General features: G+C 45.4%; 3 protein-coding genes across 4 annotated transcripts; 1 reads left to right on the top strand and 2 right to left on the bottom strand.

Moving 5' to 3' along the window:
* Positions 1 to 72: 72 nt before the first annotated feature.
* LOC4816040 (thioredoxin, mitochondrial) lies at positions 73 to 1,241 on the top strand. The gene is made up of 2 exons (XM_001355410.4): positions 73 to 507; positions 839 to 1,241. The coding sequence occupies exons 1-2, from the start codon at positions 319 to 321 to the stop codon at positions 1,133 to 1,135; spliced, it is 486 nt and encodes a 161-aa protein (XP_001355446.1). The 5' UTR covers positions 73 to 318; the 3' UTR covers positions 1,136 to 1,241.
* A 258-nt stretch (positions 1,242 to 1,499) lies between these two features.
* On the bottom strand, positions 1,500 to 6,152 carry AMPKalpha (AMP-activated protein kinase alpha subunit). Its single transcript, XM_001355411.4, has 4 exons — positions 4,859 to 6,152; positions 4,541 to 4,638; positions 3,586 to 4,330; positions 1,500 to 3,516 (listed from the first exon to the last, which is right to left on the bottom strand). Exons 3-4 carry the CDS (start codon positions 3,862 to 3,864, stop codon positions 2,032 to 2,034), a joined length of 1,764 nt encoding a protein of 587 aa, XP_001355447.2. The 5' UTR covers positions 3,865 to 4,330; positions 4,541 to 4,638; positions 4,859 to 6,152; the 3' UTR covers positions 1,500 to 2,031.
* A 455-nt stretch (positions 6,153 to 6,607) lies between these two features.
* Positions 6,608 to 11,834, bottom strand: ssx (sister-of-Sex-lethal). 2 transcript variants are annotated; one of them, XM_033384063.1, is made up of 7 exons: positions 11,693 to 11,834; positions 10,825 to 11,041; positions 10,353 to 10,742; positions 10,035 to 10,142; positions 9,770 to 9,951; positions 8,113 to 8,717; positions 6,608 to 8,003 (listed from the first exon to the last, which is right to left on the bottom strand). In XM_033384063.1, exons 2-7 carry the CDS (start codon positions 10,900 to 10,902, stop codon positions 7,987 to 7,989), a joined length of 1,380 nt encoding a protein of 459 aa, XP_033239954.1. In that variant the 5' UTR covers positions 10,903 to 11,041; positions 11,693 to 11,834; the 3' UTR covers positions 6,608 to 7,986. The 2 variants fall into 2 exon arrangements, with proteins under 2 accessions (XP_033239954.1, XP_033239953.1); XM_033384062.1 differs by having other exon boundaries at positions 6,608 to 8,717.
* Positions 11,835 to 15,007: the final 3,173 nt, after the last annotated feature.

Genomic DNA, 15,007 nt, shown 5'->3' with positions numbered 1-15,007 from the left:
CCCAAGTGTTGAATAATATGCCGAATGCCGAATATCATTGACCAATGTTGCCACTCTGTTCGGCGATAGCTCGATAGTCCACTCGATAGGCCGTGCTGTTTATAAACAAACAATTAATACCAATACCAAAACGCGCTGAGTGAAGACAGAGAAAATCTATTTGAACAACATCATTATAATCTAATCGCCTGGGCCACTCCGAATACGCTCAGAATCCCAGCCCCGGAGAACATTGTAATCGAAATCGGTATCGCAGCCCACCCCCACAAATCGCGCGCACACACTCCTGTTCCCTGCAGAAATTCCACTGGCAAAAAAATGCTTAAGATTGCTGCCGAGGGAATCGCGCCACGTCTGGCCGCCTGCTGCCTAATCAGCGCCAGCGCCCAGAGCAGTTGCCACCGAGTGGCCCCACAGTCTGCAAGGGCCACACAGAAGTACCTATCCCAGTCGCAGCACCTGCACAAGAAGCTGGTCATCAAGGATCACTACGAGTTCGATCAGAAGGTGAGGGAGAGAGAGCAAGTGCGCGCCTCAGGCACAATTATGCAATGATTCTGGCATGCGGCACCTGCAATACTATCTGGTGTACGTGAGCGGTTCCGGCCGTAAACAGCGAGCCAACTAGCCACCCCATGACGCATTTGGCTATGCGACTGTCTATCTCTGTGTGTGTGTGTATGTGTGTGTAGTGAATAGCTCGTGTATGCAAATGAGCCCAAAACGGCGGGCTGTTACCGGTTTGAGCCCGTTTTTTATTTTGTTTCGAAATGTCCAAAGATCTAGTATTTGTCCCGAACTAATATCTTCTCCTCTCTGGGTCTGGGTTTGTGTCCAGGTCATCAACAGCGACAATCCGGTGATTGTGAATTTCCATGCCGAGTGGTGCGACCCCTGCAAAATACTCACACCCAAGATGCTGGAGCTGCTGGAGAACTCCGATGAAATAGATGTGGCCATCATTGATGTGGAGACGAACCTGGATCTCGTCGAGACGTTCGAGGTGAAGGCCGTGCCCGCCGTCCTTGCCTTTCGCAACGGCGTTGTGGTGGATAAATTCATTGGCCTGGTGGATGCCAACAGCATCGAGACGTTGATCGACAAGCTGAAGCGGAAGCAACAGCAGAAGCAATAGAGGAGGATTACCAGGATTAAGGATGGGGGCCTCGGATACAATAGTATAGCTTTGCCGCAAATCGAGATTTTATATAAAAAACGAACCAGAGTAGACTGTAACCGCAGTAGATAGATAGCCTAACCCTTATGCAGCAGCAGGAATACTTTTAATATGCAATAAAAATCTAATATATAATCATAGTAACATTAAACCTGGTTTATATTTCGACTTGTTGCTGCTTACCATTCCCATGGGAATCGGAATGCGGCACTCAAAACTGCAGCGGATCAGCTGACTGTATCAGTGTTGGTAAGCGAATCAATCATAGAGATGGAGTAGAATGGGGAAAGTGATTTAGTTCCTGGTTAGATAGAGAAAGCAATAGAATGGTTTATTTGGTTGCTTTATTAAGGCTTTTGTTTATACGAATACATAGTTTATGGAACTGAACTGGCCTGTCCCAAAACACATTAAACCGCCTCCTCCGGAGTAGTGGACTACAAACTAATAACTGACATCTGGCGCACTCCCGTGCGATGCGACGCGGATTCGTTTGGGGATAAATACGAAGACGAAGTACGAGTATACGGAAACATACGATACGATACAATATACAATTAGGGGTGTAAAATAATAACTCAACGTGTATAAAATAGAAACAGAACAGATCTACAAACTAGGGTCGATTCGGTTAAAGCAAAGCGGTCAAGCGGATACGCGGCTAACGGTAGCGGGTAGCGGATTGTCGGATGACCTGAATGGCATCATCCAATTACGAAACATTCTTCTGTTCTTTTAGTTTAAATCTTAGTTATGGTCATGCCACCGGGAGAGGAGAGCCCTGCCCCGCGGCGGAGATGCCATTTACTGTTGTCATTTGGGGGTAGACTATGGACCGATGTGGATCCGGGGGCTCAGCGCGCCAGCTGTATAATGAGCGCCGCGCACATCTCGAAGAATTCCATGGTATGGTGGCCGGTCGGCTGGAGCGGCATCAACCCGGTCACGCTAAGCGGTGGCGGTGTGAGACTCTCCATGATGACGTCGTCCCCTTGCTCCACCTCTTCATTGGTGAGGGACTTGAAGTCGAGCAGATAGCTCTTGGCGTCCACTTGGTACAGCTGCAGCGACATCTTCGAGAACTTGCCCGTCTTCACGTTCTGCCGCCTCACACGGACATGGTACGGATTGATGATCTTCCACTCGTAGTTGAGCGCCTTCATGGCCCGGTACACCTCCAGCATTATGTCGTTGGGCTTGCTCTGCGATCGTATGCCCAAATGCCACTTGGCCCGCTTGATGGGTGTACCGCCGCGTGCCGTCTTCTCGGGGAAGGCAGCGCCGCCCGAGTTCTGCACGGACATGGCCAGCTGGCGGTCGCGCATCGGTGCGATTCTCTCCGGATGCGGTCGTATGGCGGCCAGAACGCTGCTGCTCGGCGGCGCCACTCCGGGTGGCACAGGCGTGGCGCTGCCCGAACTGGCGGCCGTTCCGCCGCCCACAGTTACCGTGGCCAGAGGCGTCTGGCCGGAGGCTTGTCCTGGGGTCTCGTGCGATGCATGGGTGGCGATTGGCGGCGGCGGCGGGGACCCGGCCACAAAGAAGTTATTGATCTCGTTGATCTGGTTGGCGGCGTCGTCAGCGAAGCGCTTGTTGTCGATGATCAGGTGGTACGCGATGGCCAGCTGGTCGTGTGGATCGCCGCTGAGCAGCGAGTTGTGCACCTCGAGCTCCTTGACCCCGAACTTGGTGCAGACCTCGGCCACGGCATAGGTGTCAATGACATTCGAGTCTTGCTCAATCGACGAGGGGAAGAGGTAGGCGGGCAGCTCCTTTTGGAACCACTCGTGCTTCTTGATCTCCTCGATGTTAGCCCGCTTGAGGGGATCCACCTGCAGCATCTGGCACACCAGATTGACCACCTGCTTGTTGAGGTACTCCGGTATGGGGAAGATGCCCGATTTGATCTTTCGGAAGAGCGTCGGCACGTGCTCGTCGTCGAAGGGCAGCGTGCCGCAGAGCAGGGCGTAAAGAATGACGCCGCACGACCAGATGTCCACCTCGGGACCGGCATACAACTTGCCCGAAATGACCTCGGGCGCCGCATAGTTGGGAGAGCCGCACGAGGTGCGCAGGAACTCTCCGTCCAGCATCATGTTCGATAGCCCAAAGTCAGCGATCTTCACGTGCATGTTGTGGTCGAGCAGGAGGTTCTCCGGCTTCAGGTCGCGGTGCACAATCATGTGCCGATGACAGTAATCCACGCCCGAGATGATCTGCTGGAAGAAGCGGCGCGCCTGATGCTCCTGCAGCTTGCCGTGTTTCACGATGTAGTCGAACAGTTCGCCGCCGCTCACGTACTCCATGATCATGAAGATGTCCGATGGGGTGGAGATCACCTAAGGGAAACGGGCAAGGGGGAACTTATTACACAGGACTTCGGGACACAGGAATTTAAGACTCCTTACCTGATAAAGCTTAATGATGTGCGGATGCCGGAAGAGCTTCAGATTCTGGATCTCTCGCCGAATCTTACCCACCACATCTAGGCTCTTGATCTTCTGCCTGTTAAGAATCTTGACGGCGACCTTGACGCGCGTAATCTGATGCTCACCGATCTTTACCTTGCCAAAGGTGCCCGTACCGAGCGTGGCGCCCAACAGATAATGGCCGATTTTCACTAGCGGCTGGCCATTGACGGTGCCCGCCGCCGCTGCCTCAGCGGCCGCAGCCCTCGTCTGGGGCATTTCGCTGTCGCGTCACTGCGGCGGCCACTCGAATTGAGTTACCAAGCCACTAGACGGAGACGCACTAAGCTGTCGCTGCAGTAGCAGCAAGTGGCAAGCACTGTCCGAGGGAGGGTAGAACGTGAGCAGGAAGAGGGGAGCGACGAGCGGTGGAAGGTCGTTATCTCGTTTATTGCGTAGTCCGCTATCCCCTCTGTGGCGCTGTCGTTGGTCACTGTCTTGCGGTGATTGTTTATTCTATATATTTCTGATAACTCTCAGTTTCCAATCCTCTTGGGTGAAATTCGATGCCGTGGGGCAGCTTCGTAGTCGCCAATTGTGTATTGTAGCGACAGATTAACTATTGGTTAAAGTTTTTTGTGGGGCTTTTCCTCTCGTTTAATTGACATTGGAATACACGGTGTGTTTTCCAACACAGTGGTGCTGTTCCAGCAGCTGTTTTCGAATCGCTCCTTCTCGCTCTTGCCTGGAAGGCGGAAACGAGAGGTCGATAAGTCATTTGGTGAACTGTAATCGATAGCTATCGCCCCCAACAGTCAACCTATTGGGCGCGTTCATTTTGAACAGGGTAACAACTTGGTTAAAGCGCGGAAAATAATACTGTTTGTAAATTCTTATTGTAGCTCCATCGTATCCTTCCTCTTTACTTACAAAAAGAAACCACGAGATCTTTTACCTCAAGTGCACTAAAAGTCTTCAAGTTTCATAATATTTGTGTGTATTTAGAAAGCCACAGTATACATCTTTGTTCGTCCGGTTGTAGGCGCTCGCTCACTAAAGGAGGAAAAGAATTAAGAAAATACATCAGTTTTGTCAAAAACTCTGTATATTTGGCAAAGTCCGAAACGGTTTTATAGTGACAGGTTGAAACTATCAATCATTTTATCTTAACTAATACATTAATTTTGAAATTTGCTCGTGAAATCCACGGGTTTGCCAAAAAAAGTTTTGGTTCTAGCACTCTTCTCTTTTTTGCCTTCTCAAGAGGACTCACCGTTGAATTGGCAGGACCTCTGCTCACAGCGGCGCACTTTGGCACCAGGACACTTTGATACTCGTTGGCACGACTCCGTTTCATGACTTTCACAGCTACTGGCTGTGGCTTGTACTTTTGTATTTGGCTTATGTTGTTTGTATGGAATCCGTGATCATATACTCCACTGGTCTCTGGGGTGTTGCTGTCCATGTCCTAGAATTAAAAAAAAAACCAGTCTCGTTGCCTATTCCCTATCATCCAACTCCCTCATGCCTATCCTTCGTATATTACAACCTCCCTTTAGATTTCCTTTGCCTAATTTTCTGGTTCTGTGCACTTTTAAGATACTTTTGTTCAGTTACATTGCATATAGTATATCATATATTAAATTCTGTTACACTTATAAAAAGGTTCTCTTACAAATAAATCTCTCATTTGGTTTTCTGTGCTCTTGGGATAAATCGTTGTCATTAATCTAAACGTAAAGGGCTTTTTTTCTTCTTATACGACGGCGCTGAGCTACTCCGTCCCTCGGTTGCTTACGGACTACATTAAATGTGTATATTTAATACAAATTTAACTATTCGACAAAAGCAGCCTTCTTCACACGCTGACAATGCTGCTATGTTATTATCTTAACACTTGTTCATGCTACAATAGTTGTTTTGTTTTGATAGTTTTATCTTACAAAATAAGCTCGTCTCGTTGATTTGTGGTAGGTCCCGGTCGGGTCTGATCCCCAGGTGGCGACTGTACCCTCGACTTGTTGCCGTTGTCGTCTCTCTCTGTCTGTATCACGTGAGGGCGCCATATTGCTTTGCACTATGCTCGCTCCTGCTCTCGCTAACATGCTGCGCGTCTCATCTCATCTTATCGTCACCTCTCGCTCTTTTTCAGAGCTAACAATTAAGTCTGTGTGTCTGACTTGATGTTTATAACGTATAACGGTTAATATATATGTAATGGTATCTTTTTATTTTATATTTAACGTTAATTACATGTATTTTTCGGCTTGTTTCTTTCAGTTTTTTTCTTCTTTTTTTAAATTTAGTCTGAAAAAAAAAAACACGTACCTTATCTATGATAATTCTACAAGACTAGGGTTTTATTTTTATAGGTTTATATTTAGTCAAAAAAAATTTTTTTAAGAGTTATAATATTGATATTTCTACTCTATCAAAGGCGTTTTTCCAGCAGCACTCGCGCGGAGTTTCTGATTTGACAAAATGGCAAATATATGTTGAATTTCAGATTACAGAATCGGGTGTTTTATACATATATCCATTGTATATTCAACATACATATATATATATATATATATTCATATATATATATATGAATATGAATATTTATATATATGTATATATTTATTATATAATTTGTGTGTGTGTGTGTCTTTACATACAATTTTTTGAGGTTCCAGGATCCTCTTATAATTTTACAATTGAATCAAACATTCTGCAGAGTTGAAATGTATGGTATACATATATGTATGTATGTGTATGATATTGAGTGTTGTCTGGAAGTGCGTATGTTTTGTATGCTTCTGATACAAAAATTAAATGGAATTTGAATTGGATATCGATCGTTTCAAACGTAAAATGTGAATAGTTTGTGAAATTCTAAAAGGAGAACTCTCCTGCCTCTTGCCTCGTGTGTATGTGTGTGTGTATCTGCGTAGCTTGGAATCGTTATGTTTATCTCTGTTTTTGTTTTCTTTGTGTATCTGTTTTGTTTTTGTTTTTGTCTGCATCCCTTTTGTTTTTGCTGCCAATGCCTTTTTGCGCCGCTCTCTTCCTTCGTTCGCCCTCCGATCTTCAACCGATCAATCAGTGTGTGTGAATATATACATTTGTGTGTTTCTGTGTGTCTGTCTGTACGAACACATACATACATCTAGGTAGAGAGAGACGCACAGAGTCAAAGAGAGAGAGAGATAGAGGATTTTGAGGGGGCTATTTCCGGGATATTACGAGGGGGATGATTTAGATTCAGTTTCGGTTTCGATTTCGGTTGTAGTGGTTAAAGCTGCCACCGCCTGCGTGCCTGCTGCCTCCTCCGGCTGCTCCACCACTGCCTCTGCCTCCGCTAGTGCCGCGCAGCATCTCATCATCATCAGCAGCATCCTGGTTGTTGTTGCCACGTCCGCCACCACCACCAGTTGTTCCCGGCCCCCAACTCGCCTCCATTCTATGCTGTTGTGCTTGAGCTGTTCTTGGAGCTGGTGTTGTTGCTGTTGCTCCGTCTGTTCGATCTCGGTCTCCCCTGTATGTCACATATACAAGACCCATGGCTTGCAATCTCCCAGTTTGAGGATCTAAGTAGTTGAGGGTATTGACATGGTTCGAATCGGAACACTGGTAATATACATATGCGGTATCTGCTCCGGCTCCTTCTGGTGTGGTTGTTCCCGCTCCTTCTCTTCCTGCAGATGCTGCTCCTTCTGCTGATGATGTTGCATACGTATACGTTGTGGGTGTGGCTGATGGTACGGGCACTGTTTGCGTTGATCCAGATCCCTCATCGACCTGATGATAATAATAATATGTTGTGCCACCCGATTCTCTCGATGTCGCGGTATATGTTGGAGTTCGTCTTGCTCGTGTTGGTGGTGCTCCAGGAGCTGTTCCTGTAGCCAAATATGTGGTGGCGGCAGGTGCAGAAGTAACCACATAGCCAACCGTATTTGGATATACAGCTGCTGCTGCTGCTGCTGTTGCTGTTGCTGCTCCTGCTTCTGCTGCTGCCGGTGTGGCTGCTCCTGATCCTGCTGTTGTCTGATAGGTAGGAACAAAGTAAGCAGGTGCATAGTAGGCCGACTGGCTGGGTATCTGAATGTTGGTCTGTTGCTGCTGTGACTGCTGCTGGCTGTAACTATTCATATTGTTGTTGGTGATCGCGCGAGACTGCTGCGGCTGGTTGGGGGGTTGCTGACTGGCGGAGATGGTGGACATGTGTGTTGTTGTTGTTGTTGTTGGTAGCAGATGTTGTTGTTGTGGCTGGTATGATGGCTGATGAGACTGTGGTGGCTGTGGATGTGGACGCGACTGCGGTTGCGGTTGAGGATTCGGATGCGGAATTTGCTGCTGCCATTGCACGGCTGCCTGCTGGAGTGGCTGCAATGTGGCAATGGCAGCATGACCACTTCACCTGTGAGATGCAGCTAATATTGGTGTAAAGAAATTAATTTTTTTGTGTGTTTTAAATAAATTTCTGTGCATGATTGTTATATGGATGCAGTTTTTGAGATCGTGTTGTTCTATTTGATCTACCTCTATGCGCCATATGCTGGTAGCCGCCACCGCCACCACCGACACCGACACCCGCTCCTCCACCGCCCCCACCTCCACCATGCATATGCACACCCACTCCCATTCCTACGCCCACGCCCATGCCCCCCATCCCCATGCTGATGCCGTGGACTCCTCCGTGCAGCTGCATATGGTGCACCGCCGGGTGGTGGGCCATATTATGGTGGTTGTGGTGACTGTGGCTGTGGTTGTGGTTATGCGGCTGGTGGGGATGGTGTTGTTGCTGATGGTGCTGGTGGTGATGCGGTGGGTGATGGTGTTGCTGGAGCTGTTGCTGGTGCGGCTGTTGCATGTGTGGATGATGCTGGTTGTTGTTGTGGTGCTGGTTGTTGTTGTTGTGGTGGTGATGGTGGTGCGGCTGATGTCCAATATGCAGTGGGCCAGCCATTCCCCCACCACCACCTACACCACCGCCAATCGGCCCGCCAATCTGCGACATGAACTGTGCAGCCTTTGCCTTGCCATGTTCCTCGGCCAGACGCACCCAAATCGGCTGTGTGCATCCCAGTGGAACCGTATTGTTCAGCGTGTTCAGTGCATCCTGTGCCTCTTCGCGCTTACTGAAGCTGTAGCGGAGAATGGAAAGAGAGAGAGAGAGAGAGAGAGAGAGAGAGGGAGAGAGATAGACAGTTAGAGAAAGGCAAAAGGAGTAGACACTATAGCTGTAGGATATATGGAAATCTTCTATTATACGGGGGTGCCACAGACCGAATTCCAACCTTCGCACCCCGAATAGCGTTTGGGTAGAAATCACAGATTGACATTCAACATCAGTTGGAATTCGGCCTGTGGCATCCACGATTATACTAGGTATTGATATGTGAGTCCTTTCTCTACTCTACGAGTTAAGGCATCCTTTTCCATTTAAATGCCCTGGCCCTTCGAGCTCTCTAGATATTTCTGGACCTACTGTGAATTGTGAATGTCTCTTGCATCCTTTTCTACATATCGTTTGAATGTTGAACGTGTAAATCTTACATACATCAGTTTCATATCACAGATTCATCGGATTATTCAAAAGAAAGCATAACAAAAGAGTTGGCTGATCTTGCACTGAAGCGTTCTAGCGTTCTAATTGGCAAAGGGTAATGCTGATGTTTTGATAGATCAGTGATTTTACAGTCTTAATAAACGTCGTGTCAGATCTGGGCTTGTAGCTAGAAAGCTTGCAGATAAGTTATGCCTAAATCTACACTGCAGCCACGACACACCACAGATGAACGCCCCGGACAAGGTTACATATAGCGTATATGATTCGTTTGTTTAAGAACACAATTCATCTTACAATATGTGCTGAATATGCAATCCTTTGAGAGCCTAACAGCTCCTAGACAAGCACCTAAGTCTGGGCCACAATTACGACCATGAATGACAATCTCAAATGAACATTCACTCTGGACATTTCTGTATTACATTTCTCTAATTACAAATATCCTATTAAGGTAGGAATCTATACATAATATTAAGAGTGCATTCAAACATCTCTATATTTAAGGGCCAAATTTGAATAGATCTTGATTTTGGAAGGTAACTCTAGATCAGGGGTCGGCAGCAGCGCTGCTGCTGGCTTATGAGAGCTATTTTACTTCTGGGGACAACAGAATAACGATGGACTTACCGTACAAAGGCAACGCCGCGCGGACGTCCGGTGAGTTTGTCCCGCAAGATGTTCCGTTGGACAATTTGGCCAAACGGCGAGAAGGTTCTGGTGAGCATATCATCGTCGATATTGCGTGGTAGATTGATGACATACAGGTTGGTGTCCTTGATGGACTGGCCGCCGGGGCGAGCATACGAGACCTAAGAGACGAGAGAGCGTCCCGAGAGACAGGAATGAGTATGCGCAAGCGGTAGGTGGTTCGGGGACAGGGTGGTACACTCACCTTCAATCGCTTGTTGCGCACATATAGCCCGTTCAGCTTATCGATAGCTTCTTCGGTGTCCGCCTCTGTTCTGTAGTCGACGAAGCCGTAGCCGAAGCTATATCCAGTCTGAGCGTCGGGCGCGTTGCCAAAGAGGGTGGGGGATGAAATAAACCAGAGAGAAAGGATGCACAGGTTAGAGTTGCAGTTTGTGTATGTATTGCACGGTGCGACAAGGACAACAAGAGCAATAGCAGGAGGCCTCTCTTGACAACAACGACCTGTGACGTGCATTCTGCGTGGCCTCTTACCCTACTTCCCTGGCTGGCTTTGGCTTACCTTGAAGTCGCGCATGATTTTGCAGGTGTTGATGCCCCCGAAGTTGGCAAAGAGCTCGTACAGCTCTCGGTCCGTCATATCCTGTGGTAAGTAGTTGACTATTAGATTGGTCGAGCTCACGCGCTCCTCCTGCTCTTGCGGCGGTGCGGCGGCGTTGTTATTGCCACCCTGTTGCTGCTGCTGTTGTTGGTCTGCAGGGCCTGCTGCCTCCTCGCTGCCATGGTTGTTCTGCTCGTCCCCGGACGATTCCTGGGGCTGCTGCTGCTCCTGCTCTTGCTGCTGGTCCCCGCCCTCCTGGAGCTCATTGCCATTGCCATTGCTATCATCATTGAAGCTTTCATCGTGGCTGCTCTCCTGCTGGCCCTCACGCTCCACAGCATCGGCTGGCTCCTGGAAAATGGGAGGAATAAAGCGAATTCAGCATTAGATTTCGAGTGGAAAAACGGGAGAGGATTTTAAGGCTCGGACTCACCTCTATGTCCGAAGACAACTCCTCGTTCTCATTCTCATACTGAGGGTTCTGATCCTGCATCTTGTCCGACTGCGACATGGCTGTCCTGATCCTGTTCTATACGCAGCCCAAAAAAAAAAAAAGTCGCTTGCGTGTGCTTTCGCTTTTTGCGTCTCCGTAGACTGGTCAAAGTGCCACAAAAAATGTGTTGTATCTACGTCGCAGTGCGCGCCAGAAGCTGCAAATGGAAAAGAAGCACAAGAAAAATATATGTGTATTCGGTTTTCTGCAGCCTAATTCAATTAAGAGATGATGTGTGATGTCGTTGCACGCGTCCGCGTCCACTTCTGTCTCCGGTAAGGATTCAATTTCAATTGCAGTGACCTGGCCCTCCGAATTGCAGCTCGTTCGTGTTGCCCCCAAAATGTGTGTGTACATGGTGGAGGCTTCGGCTTCGGCTTCAGCTGCGGCTGCCCCCGAAGGTCGCTCGGATGTCCGGATAGTGTCAGGTTTGAGCCTGACGAAGCGCATCCAGGGACATGGCCAATTGCAGCCGAATTCACGTCGGCAAGCTGCCGTGTTGTCGGTGTTCAGTAAGAGCCCGCCTCCCAGCGAAGAGCTGCTGCTGTTACACTCGGCCTGGGCTGGAGCCCGACGCGGCCAGAACACAGCAAAGTAGCTAGAGAAAAATCTACCCCCACCCCTAAAAAAAAAAAACACCATTCCATGCACACTCATGCACACACATACACGAACACAAACGCGGGGCAGCAACAAGAAAAGAGCGAAGAAAAAACTAATGTACGGAGAAGTCGGGAATACAGAAGAAACCCATCGCGGGGCGTGGGATATTCGCGAAAATACAATTAGAAAATAATTCGCAACTCACTTTCTTTTCACCAATTGCTGACACACGAAGCTACACTAGAAAACAGCTAATTTTTATTTTTTTTTTTCTCGGAAACGCTTTAGCGGCGCCCTCTTCGGCTGTGTGACCGCGGATTTATCGTTAAAATATACCTTCCGACCCTCAGATATATACCAAAATATACCGTCTCATTTTAAAAATATACCGTAAATATACTGACGAATTGAAGTTATATTTTACATATTCCTCGATTTTGATATTCCGTCGAATATTACTAGCCATTTAGATCTCTCAGCTTTGTCCACATAATTGTATCCTATAATATTGATGAATAAATTTCCTACTCGCATGTATTGTATTTTGACTAAAACACGGTTTGCAAATTAGTGTTGCCCGCAACATTGTGCATGGAGTGACATTAAGAATGGCCAATGAAAATCGTCAAAAAGGCAATGCAAAACTTGTTGCTTTAGCAACATTTCTTTTGACCAATGAAAATCGTAAAAAATGCATTGAAAAACTAGTTGCTGCAGCATTATGTTTTGAAGAACATTTTTGCGTCGTTCCCGTTTGAACCGGTTCGTAATGTGGCGGTATATTTAAACCCATCACATGAATAACTATGTATATATGGATATATTATAAGTTGTGTATATCAAATACATATTAAAACTGTCTTTTCAATAATAGTTTTGACACTAGTCCCTGGGCTCCGTTAAAATGACACACATGGCAAGTACCCTGTTGAATAGCATGATGCATGATGGTCTTAATATTCCCCAATAATTGCGGCATATTCATCCTTAGCGACTGCCCGAATGTTTCCAGGTTTCGGCTATTAAAGTGGCTCAGCCTGAATGGTATACCATCTAAGGCTCAATTTTCGCCGAATAAAATTCGGAATCTGCTCCACCTGTATTCCTCCACCTGAATATGAACATCACGTTTGGTTGGTTTTACTTATTCAATGATTGGGAAATGCAGTTCCAATCATCACCACATGCCGATCCAAGAACAATAGTTTAAAAGTATGGAATGGGACTTATTGTTGCCTACCGGCTAAAATAGGTCCTTACCCAATTCAAAATGAATACGAGTTATGCGCGCCAAATAGAAATTGTTTGAAAGTGAATGAGCTAGAAGGATTTAAATGCAATCTATTGGAATAAATGATACACTTAAGAACGATTTGTGAGCTAAAATTAAAAAAACCTGCGTATGGACGTTTCTATACACTTTCTTCTTAAATATACCTTTAAAAATTAAATTTAATAGATTGATGAATCAAATACCGTCGGTTTAATTTTACTGTCAAAAAATACCGAAAAGTTTTAAAAGTTCCATAAACGATCACCCTGCTCTTCGCCATAGGTGATAAGAATTTATATCGTATCGAAAGTTTCCAACGAGAACTACAATGAGAGAAAAAGCGATCATCACTACTTAGAGAGCGAAACCGATCTATCGAAAAAATATATTCCCGTATGACTCTCAGAAACATACCATAAAATACCCTTAAATAATAAAAATATACCAAAAAGTATTACCATACTAAAGGTACACCCAGCAACAAAAAAAAAGCCGCACTCTCATATTTTATGGATTTTTTACTTCTCCAGCGTGGGGTTTCCTTAAATGTTATCCGATTCGTCAAATTTTTTTGTTTGTGTCGATCAATCAATTCCTAACAAAAATAAATACTAAATTGTTTGTTTTCATATTCATACAATTAAAAACAAATATTTTTCCAAATAACACTTTTTTCAACGGTCATTTACTAATTTGATCAAACGAAGGAAACAAATTCAGTAAAATTTTAAAGACGATTTCTTAAAAAAAAACAACAATTGTATAAAACCTTCAGATTTTCATCCGTTAGATCCTCAAACCAACTTCTTATATAAATTCCACTAACTCAACCATAGTTTTTGGTGTTAGATGGCCAATCTAGGCACTTATTGTCCACTTCCGGCTTCAAAATGTTTATCTGTAGTTGAAAAATAATCAAAGCTAGTTGAATGCATTTTAAAAATAACAAAGCGTCAAATAATCACTTACAGAGCGCGATCGATGATTCAGGATCGTCCTGAAAGATGGGATCTTCTTTTCTCTCAGTAACTGGTTCCATACTGGACACAACTACACTGCGAATAATTTTCTCATAGTTTTTTGCATTCACCATACCCTTAATCGTAATTAGCGATTTAATTTTATTTTTAGATATGTATCCTCAAATCATATAAGGAGAATGCTTTACGGTGGCAATGTAGCAATTTTCGGAAAAGCGTTCTCCTTTTCTGCGGCGAACTGTACGCGAACCATCGGGTACAATAAAATTAAATTTAGACTCATCCGAGAGTATTATTATTTGTGACCACTCAGATTCACTCCAATTAGAATTTTCTGTACACCAATTTAAGCGAGCTTTCTTCATTCAACTACGCAGAAGTAGCTTTTTGCCAGGTACCCTTTTTATTAAAGACACCTCCTTTGGCCGACGTTAAATAGTTCGAGCCGAAATATCATCTGTATATCGTTGCTACAGTTCTGATGCTATCCTAAATTAATTTTTAAACCGATCCCAAAGCTCGTTTAATAATAACACAATCTTTTCTTACCCCAATGCTAAGATTGGTACCAAAAAATATTATTTAATTACTGATTAAAAAAAAAGTTTCAATTATATTGAATTTGATATTAATTTACAAAAAAACAAATTAACTTATTGGAACAAATTTAGTTTTGATTGTAAAAAAGTTATTTTTCTATTTTAATTTAATATTTGCTTTCGTTAGGTAAAAACGAGGGGGAACGTTGTGAGTTGCTGCGTACACCGCAACTCTACAGTTATACCCGATACTAAGTCAGTATGGCTCTCCTCCGGCAGACGGCGCTAATATTAAACGAAACGACAAAGAGTGCGTGCGAGAGAGACAGAAAATCAGTCTGAGCGTGACGTCGGGCGCTGCGTAGCCACTAAAAATTGATTTGTTCCTTTTGGCTATAAAAATGATCTGATCTAATCCAGATTCAGCAACCGGATAGATATGGTCATTCTCTATGATTCTGCTGGAGAAGTCAAACATTTACATATTTTGAATAGCCTTATGACATTAGACTTGCTAGCTGACTAGCTTCAAAAACAGAGACGGCGTAATGGGAAAGGCATGCAGTGAGAGATAACCGGGAGACGTGTTTACAGAAGGCTAAGAGCAAAAATTTTTCGTTTTGCCTCTCATGCTATCTTCTCATTATAGCAATGTCTATCTGGTCTGAAGCCAATGAAAGCCTAGCTGACGGCCTACCTTGGTAGGTCAGCTGCGAATAAGCGGGCAT

The sequence above is a fragment of the Drosophila pseudoobscura genome, chromosome X, assembly GCF_009870125.1.
Source record: "Drosophila pseudoobscura strain MV-25-SWS-2005 chromosome X, UCI_Dpse_MV25, whole genome shotgun sequence".
Lineage (NCBI taxonomy): Eukaryota > Metazoa > Arthropoda > Insecta > Diptera > Drosophilidae > Drosophila > Drosophila pseudoobscura.
Note: the sequence above shows the minus strand (reverse complement) of the source record. Positions and strands in the feature narration are given on the sequence as shown.

What these genes read in the sequence shown, in the direction of transcription:
- LOC4816040 (XM_001355410.4), top strand. Translation starts at nt 319, where the DNA reads ATGCTTAAGATTGCTGCCGAGGGAATCGCGCCACGTCTGGCCGCCTGC. An exon ending in ACTACGAGTTCGATCAGAAG is followed by an intron (nt 508 to 838) that starts GTGAGGGAGAGA and finishes GTTTGTGTCCAG; the next exon opens with GTCATCAACAGCGACAATCC.
- AMPKalpha (XM_001355411.4), bottom strand. Translation starts at nt 3,864, where the DNA reads ATGCCCCAGACGAGGGCTGCGGCCGCTGAGGCAGCGGCGGCGGGCACC. An exon ending in ACATCATTAAGCTTTATCAG is followed by an intron (nt 3,517 to 3,585) that starts GTAAGGAGTCTT and finishes CGTTTCCCTTAG; the next exon opens with GTGATCTCCACCCCATCGGA.
- ssx (XM_033384062.1), bottom strand. Translation starts at nt 10,902, where the DNA reads ATGTCGCAGTCGGACAAGATGCAGGATCAGAACCCTCAGTATGAGAAT. An exon ending in AAATCATGCGCGACTTCAAG is followed by an intron (nt 10,143 to 10,352) that starts GTAAGCCAAAGC and finishes CCCGACGCTCAG; the next exon opens with ACTGGATATAGCTTCGGCTA. An exon ending in TGCGCAACAAGCGATTGAAG is followed by an intron (nt 9,952 to 10,034) that starts GTGAGTGTACCA and finishes CTCGTCTCTTAG; the next exon opens with GTCTCGTATGCTCGCCCCGG.